General features: G+C 49.3%; 1 protein-coding gene across 1 annotated transcript; it reads left to right on the forward strand.

The window, feature by feature from the left end:
• Positions 1–4965: 4965 nt before the first annotated feature.
• On the forward strand, positions 4966–21325 carry Pes1 (pescadillo ribosomal biogenesis factor 1). Its single transcript, XM_032916532.1, has 14 exons — positions 4966–5053; positions 10249–10328; positions 11122–11275; positions 12365–12474; positions 15116–15377; positions 17773–17889; positions 17984–18058; positions 18277–18363; positions 18488–18618; positions 18982–19107; positions 19223–19407; positions 19808–19968; positions 20057–20218; positions 20931–21325. The coding sequence occupies exons 1-14, from the start codon at positions 5030–5032 to the stop codon at positions 21012–21014; spliced, it is 1758 nt and encodes a 585-aa protein (XP_032772423.1). The 5' UTR covers positions 4966–5029; the 3' UTR covers positions 21015–21325.
• Positions 21326–24651: the final 3326 nt, after the last annotated feature.

Here is a 24651-nt window from a genome sequence, read left to right on the forward strand (position 1 = left end):
AGCCGGGGAAAGGGCGGCCCCTCTTGAGGAAGCAGAATTAACATCAGCAGACAAGCAGCATCTCGACGACCCACAACAAAACCCTTCTTGACATTTTCCTGGAGTCATGCAACAGTCCTTCACAAGACAGAGAACAGATACCTAAGCATGGTATCCACAGGTCTAGCCACTCCCTAGTAGGCGAAGAGCGAGAGTTCAGCAGTGGACTCTTGGTAAGGCTCTTACCAGCTGAGTGGTCCTGGGTAAGACCCTTCACTTCTCTAAGTTCCCCTAATTGCAAAATGTCCAACTTTGATGATTCTACTTGGGCTCCAGACCTGACTGTCCAATGGCTTTTCTGGATCCCACCCTCTGAGTCTTCCCCTGACTCCTCAGCGTTGAGGTAGAGACAACACAGTCTGTCTTCTTCTAATGTGATTCTTCCTGTGCAGAGCCAGCTGCACAGGACTGATGGGTGTCAGGATGAAAAGAAGATGGAGTGCCTCATCTTTAAAAATTGAGTTTCAGGGCGGGAGCATCGTTGGATCAAGTGGGAGGGGCCCTGCTCCCTGCTCCTCTCAGGAGCGGCCATTGCTGCAGTCTGCAGCTGCTTCTCTCTTACCAAGTCACACCCTCCATCTTCCGGGCATAATGGGTACCTCCCCCGGAGCTGGGGGACTGAACCCAGGGCAAGCTCACCTTGAGCTTGCTAGGCAAGTGCTTTACCACTGAGCTAAATCCCCAACCCATAATGGGTACCTTAATGTTCTCTGCCACCCCTTAGCCTCGGTGTCCTCCTCTTCTTGTCTGCTGGTCTTTTTCTTTCATTTGCATGGATTTCCTCCCCCCGCCCGCCCCCGCCCGCCCGCCCCAGAGTTGGGGATAGAGAGCAGGGTCATGGGCATGCTGGTCGTCACCACCCCAGCGCTGCCTTCCACTTCTTTCCCAAACGCTCTCCTCTGTCTTTTTTTTTTTTTTTTTTTTTTTTTTTTTGGTTCTTTTTTTTTTTCTGGAGCTGGGGACCGAACCCAGGGCCTTGCGCTTCCTAGGCAAGCGCTCTACCACTGAGCTAAATCCCCAACCCCCGCTCGCCTCTGTCTTATGCTGTGGATGTCCAAGCCTTGACTTTCCTCACAGCTATTCGAAAACTTCCCAGCGTTTTCCCACATCATTTCTTCTGCTCCCAGGTTTCATCTTGTGTTTCATGTTTGTAGGATTGTTGAAGTGTGTTTGTATTTTAGCTTTAGAATAAAAAATAGAATTCAAATTGCTTCAGCATTCAGTAGCGTTTAAGGGGTTAACTTCTTTGAACATGACCTTGGGTCAGGTAAAATTACATGGGCCGTGACTTTAAACTTAAAATAAAAAAACAAAGCAAACAAAAAACAAAACAAAACAACTTCTTAGGGGCTTAGAGGGTTGACTTACCACTTGCTGATCTTGCAGTAGACCTGGGTTTGGTTCGAGCACATGCATAGTAGCTCACAACTGTAACTACAGTCCTAGGGAATCCAGTGCTCTCTACCAGCCTCTGTAAGGGCACCAGGCACAAATATGGTGCACATACATATATGCAGAAATCTTAAAAAAAAAGATTAGAACAAAGAACCTGTGATTGCCAGTGACTGGCTAGCAAACAAAATTGGGATCAGTTGACAGACTGCAGCCAAAGAAACTGACAGACTGTGAATTTATTGATTATTAAATAACTCTTACCACCTTGAAAAGACACAAAACATCTATATTTCTGCCATTGCACACACAAAACAGCCTAAAGCAAGCGTGAATATACATATCCTGTGATTGTTCCTTAAGGGAGACATCATGGAACTTGTCTTTTCATCTGACTGTGTATACTGTGTATGGGGAGTATACATGTGTGTGCACACTCCTGTCTGGGAGTGTAGGTGCACGAGAGCCATGGTATGAGTGTGGAGGTCAGAGGACAACTGTAGGTATTGGTCCCCCTGCTCTCCCACTGCTGGAGACAGTGTACTGTTGCAGGGAACACGTGTGCATCAGTGAGATGCATACTCTAGCTGATCTCTCCAGTGTCTGGCTCCTATCTGTCATAGGAGTCACAGAATAACAGATTTAGCTCTGAGGATCTGAACGAGTCATGATTGCCCGCGGGTGCTTTCTTTATGGAGCTACGTCCTCAATCTGTGTGGAACTTGTGATCTTGTTTAGCTTTTAAGCTCAGATGTGTTAAATATATATTTAAGAACATTCCAGGGGTTGGGGATTTAGCTCAGTGGTAGAGCGCTTGCCTAGGAAGCGCAAGGCCCTGGGTTCGGTCCCCAGCTCCGAAAAAAAGAACCAAAAAAAAAAAAAACAAACAAACAAAGAACATTCCAGAATTGCCCAGTTCTGCTCAACCTTAGGCGTGTGTGTGAGGGAGCCCCTTGAGGTGCAGAACAGCCAGACTACTCTAAAAGCCTATCAAGAGGCAGTTTGCCAAACTCTGACCACAGAGATAAAAAGCCCAAAATGGGGCCACAAAACCCCACCAATCCCAGGCCACCCTGGAAAGCCCCACCCTCAAGAAACCCTATATAAAGCCTGCCTCAGCTTAGTTCTTTAGTGTTTCTCTCCCAAGCAGAGGCAACCATTTTCTTGTGTCTTTCCCAATGAATTTCTTGTGAAGTTTGCTGTGCAGTGTGACTTTGTGGTATTCCTTAGCTCCTGACTGATATCGTTCCCCTCAGAGCTGTTACAGTTCAGAGTTCATGTGGGTGTGAGCACCTATTGTTGTGCTAGGAAGCGCTCGTGAACCCCAAAAGACCACCAAGGAGCCGTTTCCAATGTAACAGCATTAGAGTCTTTTTATTACAAACTCAGGCTTGGGTTCCCCTCCAACCCAACCCTGACACAGCAGGGCTGGAAGGATGGGAAGGGGGGGGGCAGCCTCAAACCCTTAGCAGGACAAGTTTTTATAGAACAATAGGAGCAAGTGAGGGGGTGAGGGAGGGGCCTTCAGTCTGGCAAGCATCTAATAGAATGACAAGAAGCCAACAGGTGGGTGCTCTGAAGAAAGACTGTATACAATCACAGATGGTTTGGAAGTACATCTGAAACAATCGGACTAATCTTTGATTAACTGTTGCTATGGAGTAGCGAGGGAGTGACTCTGGCCAAGGATAAGCTATGAGGTCCTTCCTGGTACGTGGGTGCAGTTTGGGTTCTACTGCAGGTCATGTTCTCGGGTTTTTATTTTTTTCTTCAAGATGAAGGCCTATCCCAAGATGGAGTAGGTTTCACCTCTCACTTATGTTCATACCTGTGTGAATAGTGTTGACTGGTTGTTTTGTTTTGGTGGTTTGTTGTTGTGACAGGATTTCTTTGCATGACCCTGGCTCTCCTGGAATAGCTCTGTAGATTAGTCAGGCCTTGAACCCTGAGATCTGACTGCCTCTACCTCCAGAGTGCTGGGATTAAAGTTGCCTGGCTGATGTTTTCTCTGTCTCTGTCTCTCTCTGTCTCCCTCTCTCTGTGTCTCTGTCTCTCTCTGTGTCTCTGTCTCTCTCTGTCTCTCTGTCTCTGTCTCTGTCTCTCTCTCTCTCTCAAACAGAAATGCTCGCTAAACTAAAGCTGCTAGTTTTTGTAATGCTAGGTTGACTGGCCAGTGAGTTTAAGGGACCCAATTATCCCATGTCCAATTAGTGATTTCCCTCTCCCTCCTACCAGGTCTGGGATTACAGGCCCCCACCGCAACTTTTGTTTTGCTTTCTCAAGACAGTTTCTTTTGTGGCCCTGGCTGTCCTGGAACTCAGAGATCCACCGGAAGGCCTCTGCCTTCTGAGCGCCTGCGCGCAACAACTGCCCGGCTGTCACTACAACTTTTATGTGTGTGTTGCAAATCTGAACTCACATCCTTATGCTTGCAGTGGAATTCTGTCCACTGGGTCGTCTCCTCAGCTCTGTTTTGTTTTCTTGGTTTCGCTGTTTTGAGACACTATCTCTAGCCCAGACTGGCCTGAAACTTGGGATCTCCCAGCTTCAGACTGCTGTGCGCTGTGATTGATTACAGGCGCCACCAGGGTGTTATGCCTTCTGTCTTCTTTTTCTTTCTTTCCTTCTTTCTTTCTTTCTTTCTTTCTTTCTTTCTTTCTTTCTTTCTTCCTTCCTTCCTTCCTTCCTTCCTTTCTTTCTTTCTCTCTTTCTTTCTCTTTCTTTTGGGGGGGGGAGACAATGTGGCACTTAATACCCTCGCTACCCTGGAACTCACAACATGCATCTGGTTAGCCTCGGACTCATAGAGATCCGCTCCTTGTGTCTCAACTCATTCCCCAAATTTAAGTGGTTCCTTAGGCCTTTCTATCCGTGTGAGGTAAAAGGTAGCCTTTTGCTCTGTTTTATTCTAACATGAGCAAACAAACTAGGTGCCCCTGAGCCTAAGGCCAACAAGACAAAATCCTGGCCAGCTGGGTTTACAACGCCTAGCAACCGTTGCCATGACAATTCAACCCTTAAATTCACTGGCCAGTCAGTCTAGCATTACAAAAGCTAGTAGCTTTAGATTTAGTGAACATTTCCGGGGGAGGGGTGTTTGGTTTTGTTTTTAAAGAAAACATCAGCCAGGCGTGGTGATCTGCACCTTTAATTCCCGCACTCTGGAGGCAGAGGCAGTCGGATCTCTGAGTTCAGACCAGACTACAGAGCCCTCAGCATCCCAGAAGGCGTGGGGCTGTCTCCCAGCTTTCAGTCCTGCTGTATCCCGAAATGCACTGGGGCTCGCGTGGTCAAACAACTCTGTCTAGGGTGGTTATAAAACTGCCTAAGTTTCCATGTTGGTTTAAAGCTTGTCTATATAGATTTTGGCAACTAGGAAAAGGACTGAAAGAACTACCACAATTTCTGAGCTTTAGAGACTTTGGTCGTATATAATGAGGTCACAAAAAGCACAACGTTCTCTGGACATGCACAGGCATATTTTCGGACAGCCCTGAGTTGGCGGCGTGGGGTCCTTCAGGGCCCTAAGCGGGGCACGTGCGGTAGGAAGTAGCTCTGCCTTTCCGCTCCGCTTTCAGGACTTTCTCAACGTGGAGCTATGGGAGGTCTGGAAAAGAAGAAGGTAAGTGGGTTACAGGGGTGGTGGGTGCTCGGACTTGTCACTTTCCCTAGCCTGTGGGAACCGAGAGGTCGTGAGACGGCCGCAGGAGTAAAGCTGCTGCACGCAGGCCCCTGGAATCCGGAGAACTCTGACGAGCTTTCTGTGGAAGGAGTTGTGAAGACTGACTGAGCTGCCAAACAATTAGAGAGTGATCAACGGGACGTAGAATACATCATTACGACTTAGAAATTTTCTCTGTTGAGCCAGGCCCAGTCCTAGGTACTGGGGATTGAGAAGTAAGCAATCAGATGTGACCCCGCTTTCCCGGTGTCAACCTTTCCCGTTGGACAAAAGTAACCAGATAAAGTGGCTAAAGATTCTTTTTTTTTTTTTCTTTTCTTTTTTTCGGAGCTGGGGACCGAACCCAGGGCCTTGCGCGTGGCTAAAGATTCTTAAGTGCGCTCTAGAGTAAGCTAGGACGGAGCAGTAAAGTGAAGAGTAGCAACAGACAATTCGATTAGTGTTGTGTTGGAGGTCCTCTTCTGACGTAGCATTTTAGTGGAAATCTGAACTAGCAGAACCCTTTAGATGGGTCTGGGGCATGGAAGTGTTGGGGTATGGGCCTCAACCTTCCCCAAAGAGAATTCTCGGCACTCAGATAAAGGAGAGACTTATAACAGCTGTAACTTAAAGAGGCCCAGGCTCCAACAGAAGTGTTTCGTGGTTTATATGGGGTTAGGCATTGTCACAATCTTATTTCTTAGTGTGGTCTTTTTCTCCTTACATGTTTTACAGAAGCTGAAATTTCCAGGTTTCTGGTTAAGATAGTTTTATCTTTAGCAATAGAATTTGCTATCCTATGGTATTGGTAGTGGTCACTTCTCAAGGGAGAAAAGCAGGTTTATACCTTTTTTTTCCCTACAGAAATGGGGAAAGGATGAGCCGGTTAACAAAAGTAGAAGTCAGTACCGTTTTAGCTCTGTTGTCTCAGATTAGAGAGTTTCATCTTCCTGTGCAACCTGGTGTTTACTAAATAAGCTTATTAATCATAATTAATGTGAAAGCTTGCTGGTTTTCTTTCTCCTTCAGAAGTGCTTAGCAGAGAAAACTGCAGTGGAAACCAAGGCCAGTAGGTTGGAGAGGTGGGCAGTGTGCAGGGTTTTGAAAAAACACCAACATGGCTGACTAGGTGAGGTTGGGGGCTGTGCCATGTAAGGCTTGGAATTTATTCTGAGTGGAGAAGACAGCTAAAGAAAGGGTCTTGATCAACTGAGTTATTCTTGCTTCTGCAAGGAGACTGTAGGCTCGAAGGGACTTTGGGATAGGATGACTTACAAGTTTCTGATACCAATCTGTTTTGTTCTTTTTAGTTACTTTTTAAAATTGTTTTTAATTATCTTTTATTTATCTTTATGTATGACTGCCCTATCTGTATGTGCACCTGTAGGCCAGAATAGGTCATCAAATCTTATTACAGATGGGTGTGAGCCACTGTTTGGTTGCTAGGAATTGAGCTCTCGACCTCTGGAAGTGCAACCAGTGCTCTTAGCCACTGAGCCATCTCCCCAGCCCCTTTAATTATTTTTTTTTTTGAGACTATAATTACATTATCCCCTTTTCCCTTTCTTTCCCTCCAAACCTTTCCATATACTTTGACTTGCTCTCTTTCAAATTCATGGCCTCTTTTAAAATGGTTCTTAACATACTTATATGTATGTACATATATGTTCCTAAGTGCATAGATATACCTGCTGAGTCTATATACATACGTACGTGCGTGCGTGCGTGCGTGCGTGTGTGTGTGTGTGTGTGTGTGTGTGTGTGTGTGTGTGTGTGTGTGTGTTCAGGGCTGACCATTTGGTATTGGATAGCTTATTGGTATCCTTTTTCCTGGGGAAGACTATTTCTCCCACTCACAGCATTCCTTAGTTGCCTGCAGTTCTTTGTGTAGGGTTCACAGCTTTTGGGCTTGCTTCCATCCCCGTGAGCAAGTCTGTTGTTCTTGTTCAGCTCATGTTTAGTCAGCCATGTGGCTGAGACAGCTTCTGTCACTCCTAGGATACACATCTCAGCAAACTTTCCTCTGGCACTTAAAGGTTTTCAGTTCCTTCTTCCACAGTGCCCCTGAGCCTGAGGTGTAGGAGTTGTTTTGTAGTTATATTCATTGAGATTGGGCTCCACAACTCTGTGTTTTGATTGGTTGTGGTTTTCTGTAATGGTCTCTATTGCAAAGAAGTTTCTTTGTCGAGAGGTAAGGACTACACATCTCTGGGGTCTAAGGACACGTACTTAGAACGTAGTCAGGGATTATGCTGGTTTATGAAGTGATGGTTGTAGGTTCTCCTTCAGGACTGGGTAGCCCAGGGTAGTTGGCAAGGCATAGTTTTCCTGTGTTGAGAGGGTCTTAAGTCTGAGTAGAAAACTATTGGTGGGGGTTGGGGATTTAGCTCAGTGGTAGAGCACTTGCCTAGCATGCGCAAGACCCTGGGTTCGGTCCCCAGCTCCGGAAAAAAGAAAAAAGAAAAAAGAAAAAAAGAAGAAAACTATTGGTAACAGCCATGGTATTCACACCGCTTTTGCACCCTTCACTTCATTGTGCTGTGCTGACTGCTGCTGTGCTTCCCAGACGTCACAGCTGGGTAGGTTGCTCCCTCCTCCTAGTACCATGAAAGCTGGGCCTCATGGAGGCGGCTTGTGGGTCAGTTTCAGCTCAGTGGCCTCTGATTCCTGCATCTGAAATGCATGGTGTTATCTGTAGAGATTTAGCTCCTCCTCTGGGAGTCACAAGGGCGACAGCAGTAGCTTGTAGTGTCTTGGACTCTTGGAGGGAACACTGTCAGCCCAGATCAGAGAATTCCATTTAACTGATATAAGTGTATTCACACACAGGCTTAGTCTGTATTCTAGGTTTGTTTTGTTTGTAGATGACAATGGTATGGTCCCATAGGACGTTTTCAGACATCCTTACTGTTATTTCACCCTCTTCACTCCAGCATTTATCTTCATTCTCCTCAAGTTTCTCATTTACATCTGTCTGTCTAGTCATTTGTTCCCTGGTATTCCCCTCTCTGTCCATCTGTCCATCCCCCCACCCCATCACCACTCAGTGGTCCCTTTTTACTTTCCTGGTTTCTGCAGTTACTCCAGGATATGTACTCATCTCTGAAGTTGTAGGCCCAGCAGCCTCTAACGAGAGAGAACATAGGATGTATATCTTTCTTGGTCTCACTATGATGTTTTTAGTTCCATCCATTTACTAGGCTAGACCCTGAAAAAGGATCCCAATTTGTTTTTAACCTAACACACTCTTAAGCATTCAGTAAATGCTAGCCATTGGGAGCTACAGACTATAAGAAGGGAAGCCTGACTCTGCAGGCAGAGGCAGGCAGATTATGAGTTTGAGGCTGACCTGTTCAATATTGCAAGTTCCAGGACAGCCAGGCCTACATTTTGAGACCTTGCCTCCAAATAAAAAGGGAAACCTGCCCTGGGGGTGCAGGTGGAGATCTGTCAGCAAGCTGTTCCACTCTTCACTCTGGGTTTCACAACTATTTTGACATTTTAGGCCGAATTATTGTTGTGGGAAAGTCTTATGCATTGTAAGGTGTTTAGCAAAGTGTTGTGCTATTCAGTACACATCCCCCTAGTCCAAAAGGTTAAATCACCATGTACACCAGGTTTAGTGTTTAAAATGGCAGTGCACAGTAACAAGAGATACGTGTGGCACAGGAAAGTAGAAAACATTTTGTTTTTCAGTTTTGGGGTTAGTGGTGAGATTAGGTCTCACTGTATATACCACAGGCTGGTCTGGAACTCATGGTCCTCCTGTTTCTATTTCCTAAGTATTAGAAATATAGGTGTTTACCACTGTGGCTGGCTGTGGGGAATACTTTTTCACATTTGGTGTGTGCATGTTCATGAGTGTGTAGCCCCCCAAGGACCACAGGGCACATGTGGAGGTCAGAGGACAGTTTGCAGGAGTCCATTCTCTCCTTCTATATGTGTTTTGGGATCAAACATAGGTCATCAGGACTGGTGGCAAGGGCTTTTACCTGCTGAGCCATCTCACTGCCTCAGTGGAAAACATTTGTCATGAAAACTGTGAAGCTCATCCTTGGATACCCTAAGGCATACATGGGCCTGTTCCCAGGAGACAGTAGATAACTACAGGGGAGGTTGAGTAGTGTTTCATGGCTTCAAGGGTGGGGGCACTACATAGGTAGTTCAGGGGCTTTGACTCTTCAGAGTGGACCTGGGTATAGATGCTCCCGCTAGCTCACTGCAGGGGAAGACCTTGTCTGGAGTGAGCATGGGTAGCCACTGTTTCGGGCTCTTTGGGACAGGATGCTCTTTTTCTGTCTAACTAAGGGCAAACATTTTAAATTAGAGTGATAGTACCCCTGAGGGAGGGGGAAGTGGCCAGGAGATATCCTAGATTTTACAGTGCCTTGCAGTTTATCTCAAAGGAACATACTCTACGCAGATGTTCAGTAAATCTGTATACTAACATTTCATGGGGCTGTGGGGAGGAAAGTGTAAATGGTTACTTGTGGGGTATAAAAAGTCTAGTGGTGATGAGGGAATTATAAAGGACCAATAAAATACAGGATTAGTTAGACATGCAGGCTTTGGACTCAGGCCTGGGTTTGGAGCCCAACCCTAGCTTTTTTTTTTTTTTTTTTTTTTTTAATGTGCGTTGGTGTTTTGCCATGCGTGTCTGTGCGAGAGTGTCAGATCTTGGAGTTAAAAACAATTGTGAGCTGCTATGTGGGTGCTGGGATTTGAACCCAGGTCCTCTGGAAGAGCAGTCTGTGCCTCCAACCCAGCTTTTAAGCTGTGTGACTTGAGTGAACTGTTGTACTGAGTTCATTCCTTGCTGTGAAATGGGTATTCTGATGGCACGCACGTATCCCACAGCTTGTGGGGACCGAGTGAAATGAATCATGGGACCACTAGTATACCAGACAGGATGTAGACTGGTGCTAAGCACTTCACACTGAAGCATGGTGTGGATACACTCCTTTATGCTGGCAGCTACAAGGACAGTGCCAAGCCCCTCGTCAGGTCATCTGACTCCCTACAGCAATCCCCATCCCGGAAATATCTCTGCCACCTACCCAGAACCTTAGCTGTCTCTAGAATTCACTTTTCCCACAGTCGGATGTTACTCGCTGCAGTCATCACTAATGGAGAATTGTTTTTTTTTCCTCCCTAAGTATGAACGAGGCTCTGCCACCAATTATATCACCCGAAACAAAGCTCGGAAGAAGCTGCAGCTGAGCCTGCCTGATTTCAGGTGAGGTTGGAGAGGGACAAAATAGGATCCGTTGGGAGCCTGGGTAATGAATGCTCAGTTAAAGCTCAGCCGCCTCCGGGCCTCACTGAGCTCTAATATTCCTCCTCTTCCTCACTGCTCCTCTAGTGAGCTGTGCTTTGCCATGTGTGGTCTGAGGGGAAACCAGAGAACAGGGTGGGCTTTTAGCACCCTTTTGACAGAAGACCTGAATCCTGGACTCTGTCCTGTAGAGTCAGTTCTAGATGTTTGCAGTCAGTGGGTCCTTCTGCCAGCCGAATCCTGACCTCTGCATCCTCCCTCTGGGCGTGTGCGCGTGTGTGTTTTGGTTATAGATTTTTGTTGTATTGAAGAGAAATTTCTTTTTTGCATGGGGTTTTGTTTGTTTTTTGCAGGGTGGGCATTGAGTCAAGGGCCTCACATAATGCTCCTCAAACACTCTGCCACTGAGCTATATTCCCAAGCCTGTTGTGTTGTTGTTTGTTATGAAGAACAAACTCCCACAGTTCAGACAGGCCTTAAACTTAGAGCCCTCGGAGCGCCAGGAGAATAAGTCATGGCTGGCTGGCCCGTTTAAATGCTCCGTCCTTACCTTTCATATGTCTCGTATGGCATCTGCTGATTGCTTTGTTGATGTCCTGCCTGCTTGCACTCTGTTTAGGGACTTGTGATCATCAGACAGACCCGCCTGAAAGATCTCTACGCACAGAATCCCATGCTTCTGGGTCGCTCTTGATTTCTAGGCCCAGCTGTGACTTTGCCCCTTTGCCGATTTAATAGATGGCTTATCTTTCAGGCGGCTGTGCATCCTGAAAGGTATTTATCCTCATGAACCCAAGCATAAGAAGAAAGTTAACAAGGGTTCCACAGCAGCCCGAACATTTTACCTTATCAAAGATATTAAATTCCTCCTCCATGAACCCATCGTCAACAAGTTCCGAGAGTACAAGGTGAGGCCTGGGTTCTGGGTGTGCAGCTTTGTGAGTCGCTGACCTTGGACAGGTTGCTGATCCACACTGAGGGTCAGTCCTGGGGCGGGTGGGGGGGGAGGTCATTCTACCCTAGAGGGATGTTTCCAGGGTTCAGTAAGATTGCACAGGACCTATGTATAATTGTTAATCATCTCTGCCCCTTCAAAAAAAGATGATTACTATTGTTTTTTGCCCATAAGGCAAAAATGGTACCATTTCAGGGGCTTTTGGTGCCTTATGCGTTCCTCAGCCCCTTTATTCTTGCTGTTTGTCAGATTGCTAGGCTTCAGTTCTATACATAAGCATAGACACTCAAATGCCACAGGGACAGCAGAAACCTGTTTCCACCACGTGCAGAGTGGCAAGTAGACTAATGGAAATTAAATGCTGTTTCTGGTTCCTCTGACTGCAAATGGGGTTCTACAAGGAGTAGAGCCACCTGGCGGCCATCAGGAGTCTGGGCAGCAGCTGTGGCTGGCTTTTCCAGCTACATCAAACAGTGCCGGAAGTGGGCAAGCAGTGGGAAATGTGTCCAGGACCTGCTATTTATTTATAATCCCACATACCGTTTGGGCTTCTGAGAACGCTAGGGCTTATTTGAACAATTCTTGGGAGGGAAAATCATCTGTTGGTTTGGAAGATGTGGCCTTATAGTTTGAGGTTTTTGTTTTTTGTTTTTTGTTTTTTTTTCCTGAGTAGCTTCTTGTCCATGGAGGTGAACAACTAGTTTTTGGGTGATGCCCATAGGAGTTTGTAATTAAAAACTAGCTCTTCTAGTCATGATCTGCCTCAGTGGAAACAGCTGATAAGCCTTCTCATCCCAGAAAAACTTGGTGTCAACACATCCGTGCATCAAAAGACAGGACCTGGGCCACCTCTAGTCATTGTCATGGGTCTAGAGCTCCATGGAATTGGCTGTTTGGCAACTCTTGGGCTGAGGGCCCTGTTGGCACAGGCAAACAGCTATGACCAGTTTCAGAAAGCATTGAGAAGATCCCTGCCCCATGGGTCTCCATGGTGGAGCTGCTCAGAGGCCCTTGTCGTAGCCTCCTTGGTCCCTTCTTCCAGGTGTTTGTCCGGAAGCTCCGCAAAGCCTATGGAAAGAGCGAATGGAATGCTGTAGAGCGCCTCAAGGACAATAAACCCAGCTACAAACTGGACCACATTGTCAAGGAGCGGTGAGTCCTGCTCCTCAGAATGCTGCAGTTGCTTCTCGAGTGTTGCCCTGGTGCTGGGATGAAATGGGTTCAGAACCAACACTCGACTGACAGTGCATGTCCTCTTAGAGGAGTCAGACCAGAATCCAAGCTACAAATCAGTCATGATTATAAGTAGCACTGGGTACAGTAAGGGCTGTGAGGCAGCAAGGAGAGGACTTAGGTGTGTGGCACGGATTACATGGATTGCATACCCAGAGAGACATCTGGAAAATGACCTGTTAGGGGCAGCCAGGGACATACTGCATGAGCAGAGACAGCAGCACCTTCAAAGGACCCATGGTGGGAGAGCCAGAGCCATGAGTTCCCACACTACAGACTTAGAAATCATGGTAAGAGAGTTCTGGTCTTAACTGTTTCTTGCTTGGTCTTTCAAAGACCCTTCCCTGTCACTAGCTTATCAGTGACTTTTCCTGTTCCGGAGAAATGGGCAAATGCCTGAAGACCCTTGTAGTTCCTATAGTGTAGATGGAATGTGTTTGGTGTCTATAGAAGCCTGCATTGGGGCCAAGTATTCTTCAGTGTTCATAATAGTTCCCACAACACTTTGGCCTGGAACTAGTCAGGTATAGAATTCCTAGGCTGTTACCTCTGTTCTGTGAAGTAATGGCCTAGGCACACTTCAGTTCCAGATGAAGGGGCATAGCTTCCTTTCTGGGGTATGGAGGGCCTTGGCCTGGGAGATAACAGTTGGTATCAGGAACTGAATGACCAGAGGACAGGAACTCCTAGTTTGGTAGCTCCTGTCCTGCCTATGACATGGCCTTGGAAGAGATAGGGAGTGGGGGAGCAAATACCTGGGTTCGTTCACAAAGCAAATAGTCTCTGGTCTCCTGGACCAGATCCGAAGTATAGGGGAAACCAGGTGTCCAGAAGAAGCGAGTGCTTGTCTTACAAAGGGCCTGGGGTGTTAGCTTTGTCTACAAAGTAGGGAGGTAGGAAACTTTGAGGCACCAAGGAGGCTGAGGGACGATGCTGCCTCTGCCTCAGGAACCTAGGAAGCTGACCTATCACCTGCCAGGTCCCTGCTAAGCCTCCCTTCATCTCTGCCTGGTTTTGAACATGGGGCAGCCCTCTCAGTTGTGCTTAGCAGTGCTGTCTGTGCCCTTCAGAGCCCTTTATGACATGGCAGAACAATCTTTGTTGTTTAAGACAGGGTTTCTCTATGTAGCTCTGGCTGTCCTGGAACTTGCTCTGTAGACCAGACTGGCCTCAAAAATCTGCCTGTCCCTTGCCTCCCAAATGCTGGGATTAAAAGTGTGTTCCACCACACCTGGTAGACCCTTTTCTTCAAGCGAAGCTTCTAGAATGTGGTTTAGATGCTAGCATCTTAGGGATGCCTAGTGTGAGGAGGGAAGTAGGGACAGGGCCTGGGCCACCTCAGTATTCATCTTTACTCAGTGTGTGTTTAGAGCCACAGGAAGTGTGTGGATTGGTGGCTTGGTTTTTGAGAAAGTTCCCTCTGTAGCCTGAACTAAGCCTAGAACTCAGGGTACTCCTGCCTCAGTCTCCCAAGTGCCAGGACCACAGCTATGTACCACCATATCTGCTTAAAGACACCCTATCTTAAGTCAGCAGTTCTGTTCGCAGTGCCATTTTCTAGGTAAGGCTGGAGCTAGATGAGGCTTAGTGACGAGTTAGGCTCATGGCTCAGGGCAGGTACCATGACTTCTGTGTCCCACACTTCTGTCCCTTTTTTTGGAAACCATCAAAGCAGTGGTGCTTTGACCCTTTTTGATTTTTTTATTTTGTCTTTTTTTTTTTTTTTTTCCCTTGAGCTGAGGACCGAACCCAGGGCATTGCGCTTGCTAGGCAAGCGCTCTACCACTGAGCTAAATTCCCAACCCTGACACTTTTTGCGACAGGTAAGACCCTGTCTCAAAAAAATTGTTCAAACCTTTAATCCCAGCACTCTTGCCAGAGTGACACTTTTGTCTGCTTCTTCATTTACCATGGCGTTCCTGAGAATAAGTGTACATGGTCCCAGTTAGAGCTGGTTCTGTCAGTTACCTGGGTCTGGGGGGTGAAAGACAGCAAGACAAGACCCACTCAGGTGACTAGCCAAGCCTGGGTGCAGGTGCTGCTGGGGCAGGAAGCCCACTTTTCCTGGCCTACGAGGCCAGCTTCCTATTTTTCCGTTTTTTTTTTTTTTTTGGTTCTTTTTTTCGGAGCTGGGGACCGAACCCAGGGCCTTGCGCTTCCTAGGCAAGTGCTCTACCGCTGAGCTAAATCCCCAACCCCCTATTTTTCCGTTTTTATTGTGAGCCTTTGAAGATTCTAGCTTCAGACAGAGTCAAAGAGCCACCAACTTGGTGTCCTCTCAGTCACAGAAGGTAACAAGTGGCTGAGGCTCCAGCACTATGTCTGGGGGTCATGTGAGTTCACTGGAACCTGCTAGGTTATCAGTAGCTACAGGATTGCTTGCAGGTGCGTGGCCAGCCGAGAGACTTGTTGCTGTCATCATGTTACCATGTCACCATGTCAGGAAGTAGCTATGGCAGTGCCTAGCTTGGGAGTCGGCCTCTGGGTTGAGGCAAAGTGGCCAGAGAGCCTTGGAACCCAACAGAAAGGGTTCATGAGCGCTGCCCTCACCACCCCGCAGGTACCCCACATTTATCGATGCGTTGCGCGACCTCGATGATGCCCTGTCCATGTGCTTCCTCTTTTCCACCTTCCCTCGGACGGGCAAGTGCCACGTACAGACCATCCAGCTGTGCCGCCGCCTCACCGTGGAGTTCATGCACTACGTCATTGCTGCCCGAGCCCTGCGCAAGGTCTTCCTGTCCATCAAAGGCATCTACTATCAGGCTGAGGTGCTGGGTCAGCCCATCGTGTGGATTGCACCCTACGCTTTCTCCCATGATGTAAGTGTGCTGTTTCCTGGGAAGGTGTTTAGTGGGGTGCTTTCTGGAGTCCAGCCCTTGCTGGGTTCCTGCTTATTGGCTGCTGTGCGGGTGAGCCGTGGGGTGAGGGCAGAGTAGGGAATGTGCTCCTCTCAGTCCAGTCAGGCAGTAGCCCTGGTCAGCGACAGTTCTAGTGTGATGTGAACACAGACCCACAGGCTAAGCCTAACTAAGCTTGTCCCACTCTAGCACCCCTGCTAGAGCAGTGCTTCCCAACCTTCCTCCGGCTGCGTCTCTTAATACGGTTCCTCATGTTGTGGTGACCCCCATCTATAAAATGATTTTTGTTGCCACTTCATAACTGTAAATTTGCTGCTATAAATGTAAAATACCTGACATGAAGGTGGTCTTTGGTGTCCCGCACATTGAGAACCGCTGTGCTAGATGGTCTTGGACATGTTCCTTCCCCTTTCTGCCTCAGTTAATGTGCTGCCATCTTCTCAGCCTTGCCATGAGGACTTCAGGGAAAAGAAGTCTTGAAAGGTCCTGGCTCTGCATTGTAGCAGCCTTTGTGGTTGGATGGCAGAGAGGGCAGCTTGGGAGGCCACGGATGCCCGATGTTTTGTACAGTGACCACCTGGATCAAGAGGCAGAGCCCAACCCTCCTCAGTCCCACTGGGTCCTTATTCCTAGTCTGCCATGACATGCCACAACAGAAGTGCTTTACTCCTGTCTCCTGCCCCATCCTCCCCTACAGCCTGGAGCACAGGGTGATTCCAGGGAAGGGAGCACAGGAGAGGCACTTAGCACATGGCTTGCCTCTTAATAGCTTCGCTTTAAATCCTTGGGGCTCTTCCTAGGGCTGTGCTAAGATTTCTGGCGTTTTCTTTCTGTAGAAGCCTTATTAGCTCCCAGTCCTCTTCCCTGAGGATTAGTCTTAGCTAGGTCTGTCCCCGGAATTGTCTGACTGGGAGGTACTTGGTGTCCTTTTCTGCTTGTTCATTTAGCAGGAACGGGTACCTTGTATGGAGAAAGTTGTTGCAGAGTAAACTGAGGTTCTGTGCTCCCAGGGTCCGGGGGTATCTGGAGCTGGTACCTGCCCTGTCTCTGGTTCACTGGCAGTGGCACTTCTGTTGAGACAAGATGTGGCCTTGGAGCTCAGCGGTCCCTTTTTTTACTTTTCCCAAAGGCAGGCTTGGGGAACAAGGGTACATGAGCCTTCCTCCCCTTTCCGTTCTCTGCTCCTCCTCCTTCCTGCCTAACTTCTTTGGCCCTTTCTCTTTCCTTCTCTCTGATGTCGATCCCCCATTATGCTCAGACTGGTCTTTGTGTGTCCTTGGAGTGGTGAATAGGCCCTGTGAGGGCCAGCCTGCACACAGCTGGCCCTGGGGGAAGGGCATGGGCTGCCCACGACTCCTTCCTCCCAGCTTGCTGCCAACTGCTTCCTCTCCAAAGGGTGGTTGTAACAAGGACCCTCCTGAGCCCCTCAGGGCAGCCAGTGCTGGGCATACATACACAGTGGGACTTGGTAATGCAGTAGGGAGGGCAGGGTGTACCTGCCCTGCTCAGTACTATGGGGAAGGATGTTTGTGTTCAAATTCCTGCCAGAAGACCCTGGGGGCATAGGCTGCTGCCCAGTAGCAAGATGGAAAACTAGCTCAATTCTGGTGCCCCAGGCTGAGGGGACCTTGTGATCATGATCAGTTTTGACAGTTCTTAGAAATGTTTCCTAAGTATTGTGTGCCCCCCAGTGGTTAGCAAGGCTTGGTGGGGGCTCTTCGGTAGGCCTCTCTGACTTTAAAGGGTGGGACTATTCCAGAATTGAGACACTTTGGTCCAGTTTGTAGATGAGCTGTCTACCTCTGCTTCAGCCTAGTCTTAGGCTGGGTTAGAGATGGAAATGCTAAATTGTGAGCTTCATCACAGACTCTCCAGGGTATGGAGGGACTAAATCCTGCTACAACTAGTCATACCTGGCTTTCGATGGCACCTTAGTCAGTAGATGCCTGTCACCTCTTCTGGGCTGTGGACCATGGGCCACACACAGGCCTTGCTGGGCTCTGGGAAGGTTGCTCTCCTAGTGCTCAGAGCAGCCCTGAAGCAGGTCTTGAACATATTCTGGGATGGGTGGGGAGGAAGGCATATGCCCTATGTCCCACTGACAATTGAGAGAGAAGTGGGAGGACCAGGAGGAGGAAGGAGAGGCCGCAGGGGAGCACTGTAGACCAGATCCCCTTGCCTCTATCCTGGGCCCCTGTATCACATGGGGAACCTGGAACTGGCCTCCATGTACCTCTAGCCTTTGAGGCCTCTGTCCAGAGCCTTACTTGTGCTTAAGGTGTCTGTGTGTTTGTGGGCATAGCACCTACCTGCCCCCTGTGCTAACAGTGCTGATATGCCTGTCTCATACCTCCAGCATCCAACAGATGTGGACTACAGAGTCATGGCCACCTTCACTGAGTTCTATACCACTCTCCTGGGCTTCGTCAACTTCCGCCTCTACCAGTCACTCAACCTTCACTACCCACCCAAGGTAGAGCCCAGCACCTTCTCACCTAGCTTGGATCTAGCCCTTCTGTCCCTACACTGAAGCAAGGGGCTGTAGGTGTCCGCTTCCCTCTCCCCAGATCGAAAGTCAAGCCCAAGCAGAGATGAAGGTCAGCGAGGACACATATGCACTGGACTCCGAGAGCTCTATGGAGGTAAGAGGGCCTTCAGGAGGTGTTGGCCTAAATCATCCACACAGTCTTTGTACCATAGAGAGTTAGGTGTTCTGCTAGGCGGTGGTCTTAAGACTTACCCTTAGAGCCCAGACCCAAATGTGACCTGGGGCTGGTTTTGTTCCCCACCCCACCCCACCCCCAGATGAGGTTCCCTGCCTGCAAGCAGGCCACCTTGCAATTCTGCTCTCTACCTACAGAAACTGGCTGCCCTCAGTGCCAGCCTGGCCCGAGTGGTGGTGCCTGCTGTAGAGGAGGCTGAAGCCGATGAGTTTCCCACTGACGGGGTGAGTGAGCACTGTGCTGCCCTCCAGGAGTGCACAGGGTGGGACCGGATGAGGGATGGGGCCAATCTGTCTTCTGGTGAAGCTGGACGGCCTGGTGGTATGAGGCTTGGCCCCTTCTCTGCAGGAAGTGACAGCACAGGAGGAAGATCGAAGGAAAGAGCTGGAGGCTCAGGAAAAGCACAAGAAGCTCTTTGAAGGCCTGAAGTTCTTCCTGAACCGAGAGGTGCCCCGTGAAGCGTTGGCCTTCATCATCAGGTGGGGAGGCTTCGGCCAGCCCGTGTCTCTGGCTGTCAGTCTCCACCTTCCATACCATACTGGAGGCCTTGGTAACATCATGAGGCTGTCTCCACTTGTCACAGAGCAGTTATGTACAGAGTGATGGCCAGACCTCAGGCAGGCACCTTCAGAGCACTCAGTTGAAGGGAGAACTGCCGCTCTGTCACTAGCCAAGGTCCGTACTGAACCAGGAGTGTAGCTGTGATCCCAGACAGACAGCTCTGGGGCAGGCATAGGCACTTCCTAGAAGAGTGGGTTTGTAGGTAGTAGATCCAGAAGAAACCAGTTTCCAAGGCAGGTATCTGGTGCCTAAAAGGCTTATGGTTTCCCCTGTTTCTGTAGGAGTTTTGGTGGGGATGTATCCTGGGACAAGTCTTTGTGCATCGGAGCCACCTATGACATCACAGACTCTGGCATCACCCACCAGATTGTTGACCGGCCGGGGCAGCAAACCCCCATCATTGGCAGGTAGATATTTAAGGCCCTCATGTGACCTGTGGGAGGATGTGTGTCCTAGGCCTTGGTGATCCAGTGGTACCTCTGGTTATTCCCTTGCAACATTTCTTTGGCTGTTCTATACCAGGTACTACGTACAGCCCCAGTGGGTGTTTGACTGTGTGAATGCCCGACTCCTCCTCCCTGTGGCAGAGTACTTCCCTGGGGTGCAGCTGCCCCCACACCTTTCACCCTTCGTGTCTGAGAAGGAAGGAGATTACATTCCCCCTGAGAAGCTGAAGCTCCTGGCTTTGCAGCGGGGAGAAGACCCAGGTGAGCTGCCCAGGGATGGGCACTTGTATGGACAGGCTCCTCTGGGTGGCCATTTCCTTTGGCTTCAGAGTTGTCAGACCCCAAGACAGCTGGAGCAGAAAGCTCTCGGCCTTTCAAGCATTTGCAGTACTAGTTTGGTGTCCACACTTGGAGTCAACTGCAGGGAGCAGTTAGTGGAACAGTGTAGCATAGAGGTGTCAGTTTTGCACAGGTGTCAAGAGCGTTCAAGAAAGGGCCTCGGAGTTTGCCTTGGAGGCAGCTCAGCTGGGGCTTTGGGAGCTGTTGGGACCTGGGCGGGGCACCCTTGAGCTGCATTTGGAGTGCATTTAGGCAGCAGAGCAGGTTGGTGCTCGGGAAGAGCAAACGTGTAGGCCTTTCACAAGTCACCTGCTGTCTGCAGGAAACTTGGAAGAGGAAGAGGAAGACGAGGATGATGAAGACGATGACAACGAAGGTGACGGTGATGTTGCAGTGGAAAACGAGGAAGATGTGGAAGCTGAGTCAGAGGAGGAGGAGGAGGCGCACCTGTCAGCCTTGGAGCAGCAGAGGCTGGGAGGGAAGGTAGGGTAGCACTAGACAGAGCCATGCCTGGGACGCAGCCTGGCTAGTCCAGGAGACCAAGTTCACACGCAGCTGCATTGTTCCCCAGAAGCCCCAGGTTATGGCCGGCACTGTGAAGCTGGAAGACAAGCAGCGGCTGGCCCAGGAGGAAGAAAGTGAGGCCAAGCGCCTGGCCATCATGATGATGAAGAAGCGAGAGAAGTACCTTTACCAAAAGATCATGTTTGGCAAGCGGCGCAAAATCCGAGAGGTAGGTTCCTACCCTAGGACGAGGCCTCCACAGAGCTGCCCAGGAGAGCTCTGGACTGCCGGCTGTCTTCTGGACAGACTCGGGCTCATCTGATCTGGGCCTCTTCCTTTAGATTTTTTGTTGCTTGTTTTTTTGTAGCTGGGAGTAGAAACCAAGGCCTCACCCTGGACAGTCCCCACCACTAAGCAGCACAGCTGTCTGGAGGATGCAGCTCTCCCAGACAAGGGAAAACCAAACAAAGCGGCTGTGCACTGAGGCCTCCAGAGGTGGCTGCAGCCTCACCTAAATAACATAACTGTGTCTCAGTCCTTCTGAGACACTGAGTGTGACCTCCTTCTGGACCACCAGAGCAGACCCGCCAACCTCTCACTGGTTCTTAGGAGCATTACTTGTAGCCCAGGAGGGAGTCTTGTTCCCTCTCGTGCCATCCTCCAATAAAGGCTCGGTGGAATTTGTCTTTCCCTCAGAGAAGCTGATGGAGGAGTAGGCCTAGAGTCTCCAGGCTGGAGATTTGCAGACCATGAAATAACGAGCTGTCTAGGCAGTGGTAGGAGCTCTGTCCTTTTACCCTGAGGTTCAAGTTGAGGTCTTTGGTAGCTTTTCTAGAGTAGAAGCTCTGCTACTAACGATAGCCCCAGTAAGGGAGGAGATCCCTGTCTGTTCGCCCACTTCCTCCCTCACCCCAGTCTGAGTTCCTCCTTCCTTCTCACAGGCCAACAAGCTTGCAGAGAAGAGGAAAGCCCATGACGACACTGTGAGGTCTGAGAAAAAGGCCAAGAGGACAAGACCTGTGTGAGCTCCAGTCGTCCCTCACTGAAATTTGGACTTGGCAGAAGCAGCTAGCGAAACACAGACACATCAGCCAGCACTGTCATGCTTTCGGTGGTGTGTGGCCAGCCCCAGCCTCCTGTGTGGTTCATGCCATTGTCTGGGCAAAGGGGACTGTGCCCGACCCAGTCTTAACCCAGGAATCCATCTGACATCCTCATTTTCCTTAGCTTTCTACAGCCTCCTACATAGCTGACCGTCCTATGCTCAGGATGCTGTCGAGGAGTGAGGGTGGGAAGCTTTTGTTATTAAATGGTTGAATCTTTGCAGCCAATTGGATTCTGTGTTCAGAGCCTCCCTGGGGTTGGAGAGGTGTCACGTGGACAGATCCAGATGGGCTCAGGCACTCTAGAACTCTGAGTTTAGGAATGGTAGAAGGGCACAGGTTCCATTCACACTTGCCCTGGCCTGGTTCCTATTTTAGCTCAGGCTATACTTCGAACTGCTTCCTCAAGTTGGGTTTGAAGTTCTGGAACCTTCCCACAAGCAGTATGCTGAGGGTTCTCTTGTCCAGTCCAGTCCAGTCCAGTCATGGTCTATAAACAACTGGCTTCCTTCGCTTCCTGCTGGAGTTCATGAGAAGGCGAAAGAAGGTATTTAGTTAAGGTTTCCTTTGCTGTGATGAAGCACCGTAACCAAAGGGTCTTTATGGCTTCCATGTCCATATTGCTGTCCACTGAAGGAAGTCAGGAGAGGAACTCAAACAGGGCGGGAACCTGGAGGAGGAGCTGATGCAGAGGGGTGCTGCTTACTGGCTTGCTTTACAAGGCTGGCTCGAATAGAACCCAGGACTACCAGCCTAGGGTGGCACTACCTACCGTGGCCCTCCCGAATTGATCACTAATTGAGAAAATGCCTTACAGCTGGGTCTCATGAGGCATTTCCTCTCTGATGACTCTGGCTAATGCCAAGTTGACACACAAACCAGCCAGGACAACTGACCCCTTGTCAGCCTGACACACAAACGTCACTGTTAAGCCACAGCTTTCCTTTCTTACTCATCCCCAAGATCTCACATTAAAAACATAAAAGACTTTAAAAGTCCCATGGTCTTTACAAATTCAAACACATTAAAATTTCAGCCCCTTTAAAATAGCCAATCTATTAAAATTCAAACTCAACTGTGGGTCTTGTAAACTACTTTCTTCAAGAGGAAAAATCAGGGCATAGAGAGTCACAATCAAAGCAAACCAAATTCTAACTGTCCAATGAGTGGGATCCTCTCACCATCTTCTGGACCCCTCCAAAGGGGCACTTCTCTGCTCCACCTTCTGCAGCATACAGCCTGTCTCCTGGGGTCCACCTTGCTCTTTCTCTTCTGCTGCTGCTGTTCTCGGTGGCTATCCCGGTAGTACTGCTTCTCCAAAACGGTCCCTTGTGCAGCTGGGCTGCACTTTGACCAATGGCCTCTATCCGGTGCCACATCACCAGCTTCCTTGCCTGAACCCTTCAGTCCTGGTCCTTCAACTGCCACTGAGGCTGCACCTTCACCAAAGGCCTTTTCCTGCCTCAGTGCAAAACATCAGCTGTTCTCCATGACTTTCAAAACCAGGAGCATCTGGGAGACTCCCACATTACCAAGTCCATGGCTGCCTCTGGAGCACATCTCTCTTCTCAAAAAAACACTCCCAGAAGATTTCACCTCAGGGATGCTGATCTCTTTGTTTTGATTTCAAGACAGTTTCGCTGTGTAGCCCTGACTGTCCTAGAACTCTGTAGACCAGGCTGACCTCTGCCTCCAAGTGCTGGGATTAAAGGTGAGTGCCACCACCACCAGGCTCTGGTTTAAATCATCACTAATTTCTTAGCTCCCTTTTACCCGCATCAACTGTCACAGTATTCACAGGTTTCTCTAAAGTGCTGGTCTCTTGTTAATTGTGGCTGACTTCAGCTTCAGCTGATGAGCACAACAGAATTTCAACTCAAAATAGCAGATGACCCTGATAGAATCTAAATTTCCCTCTAAAACGTCACAAGCCAGGCTTCTATTATCTGTACTGCTCTTAATATAATCTTAATTAATAATAATCTTTTAAGCTCCCCAGGAATTTCCCACTGAGCTCTCAACATGAAATGGCTTTTCTAGCCCAAAGTTCCAAAGTCCGTCCACAATCCTCCCCCAAACACAGTAATACCCCATTCCTAGTACCAGCTTGACTTAGGAAAGCGTTTCCTTGTCTTATACTTCCTGTCACTGTCCATTATTGAAGGAAGCCAGGGAAGGAACTCAAACAGGGCTGGATCCTCAGGGCAGAGCTGACCTAAAGACCACGTGGGTTTCTGCTTAGTAGCTTGCCTTACTCAGCCTCCTTTCTTAGCCCAGGACCACCAGTCTAGAGAGGATACCGCCCACTGTGGGCTGGGTCCTCCCCATTGATCACTAATTGGGAAAATGCCTTAAAGCTGGATCTCATGGAGGCATTTCCTCAACTGATGACTAGCTCGTGTTGAGTGAAAACCAGCCATACAGGTGAAAGGTGAGGGGTGAGGCCTAAGAGCAGGTATAAAGCCACTCCCCAGAGGCTGTGATGCCCTAAGTAGGGTAGGCTGGGCTTTGCCCTCCCTGACCTAAGGGCCTGATGACCTGACAGGCCTGCTTTGTATTGGCCCTGTATGTGGAGATGGTGCTGCAGTGGCTGCACCTCACCTGAAGAGGAAGGCAAGAGTTTGGCAGGCTTTGGCTTGTAGACGCCAAGGTCCACCAATTCGGTGGTTTTACTGGGGTGAGAGTACTCTCTAATGCCATGTTCTGGCATGGCGGTTGGGAGAGGCAGGAACAAAGGGTTAGGACTTTCAGAGTCATAGCCTATAGCCTAGGAGGTGACTCAGGCCTGCATGGGTTTATGTGACTGTAGGGCCCACATGGACAAAGAAAGGCAAGCCCATCAGATAGGGACGAATGCCTGGCAGCCAGGCTGATGTGGAATTTTCCCCATTCCAGAGTTGCCTAGAAATGTCGGGGGCAGTGGGACTCTGACGTGGCCCGTGCTCCACCGGATGGCCAGCTGGTTCTGCACTGCCCACAGCTGGGGCTAATTCCAGACGAGTTCCCATCCTTGGTTTTCCTTTAGGATGAAGGCCAGCCTGAACCCAGGCAGGCACCTGCTTCCTACCCGCCCAGACTTCTTGAGGTATCCTCAAGAGGAAAGGTAGCTAAACCGTGTAAGTGTCCCTGAGTCGGCCCAGGGATACGAGCTCTTCTTCACCTGTTTCCATTGGATAATACAAATGTGTTCCTGGCTCATCAGAGAGAGCTAGGAAGAAGACCTATGTTCCACTGGATCCTGAGGAGCTCCAGTGCTGTCCATAAAAGGCCGCCCCCTTTCTCCGGAGCCCAGGCTCCCCTCCCCAACACTACCACCAAGCCCCAGGCACCCTCTATTCCCTTCTGGGCTGGCAGCAGGACAATGGACCCCTTGGCCCATCGGAGACAAACAGGCCTTGTTGGGCCGGAGGCGGGGGCGCGATATTGCGCCCCAGGGAGCTGAATACAGCTTCTGTGCCTCTTGGGCAGGCGCGCAGTGGACAGGACGGGGGAGGGGGCCGTGGCGCCCATTGGCCCTGGCGTCAGGGGCCGGGCCAGGCTGCTGGCCTCACCTGGCCGA

This window comes from Rattus rattus, chromosome 11 (genome assembly GCF_011064425.1).
Source record: "Rattus rattus isolate New Zealand chromosome 11, Rrattus_CSIRO_v1, whole genome shotgun sequence".
Lineage (NCBI taxonomy): Eukaryota > Metazoa > Chordata > Mammalia > Rodentia > Muridae > Rattus > Rattus rattus.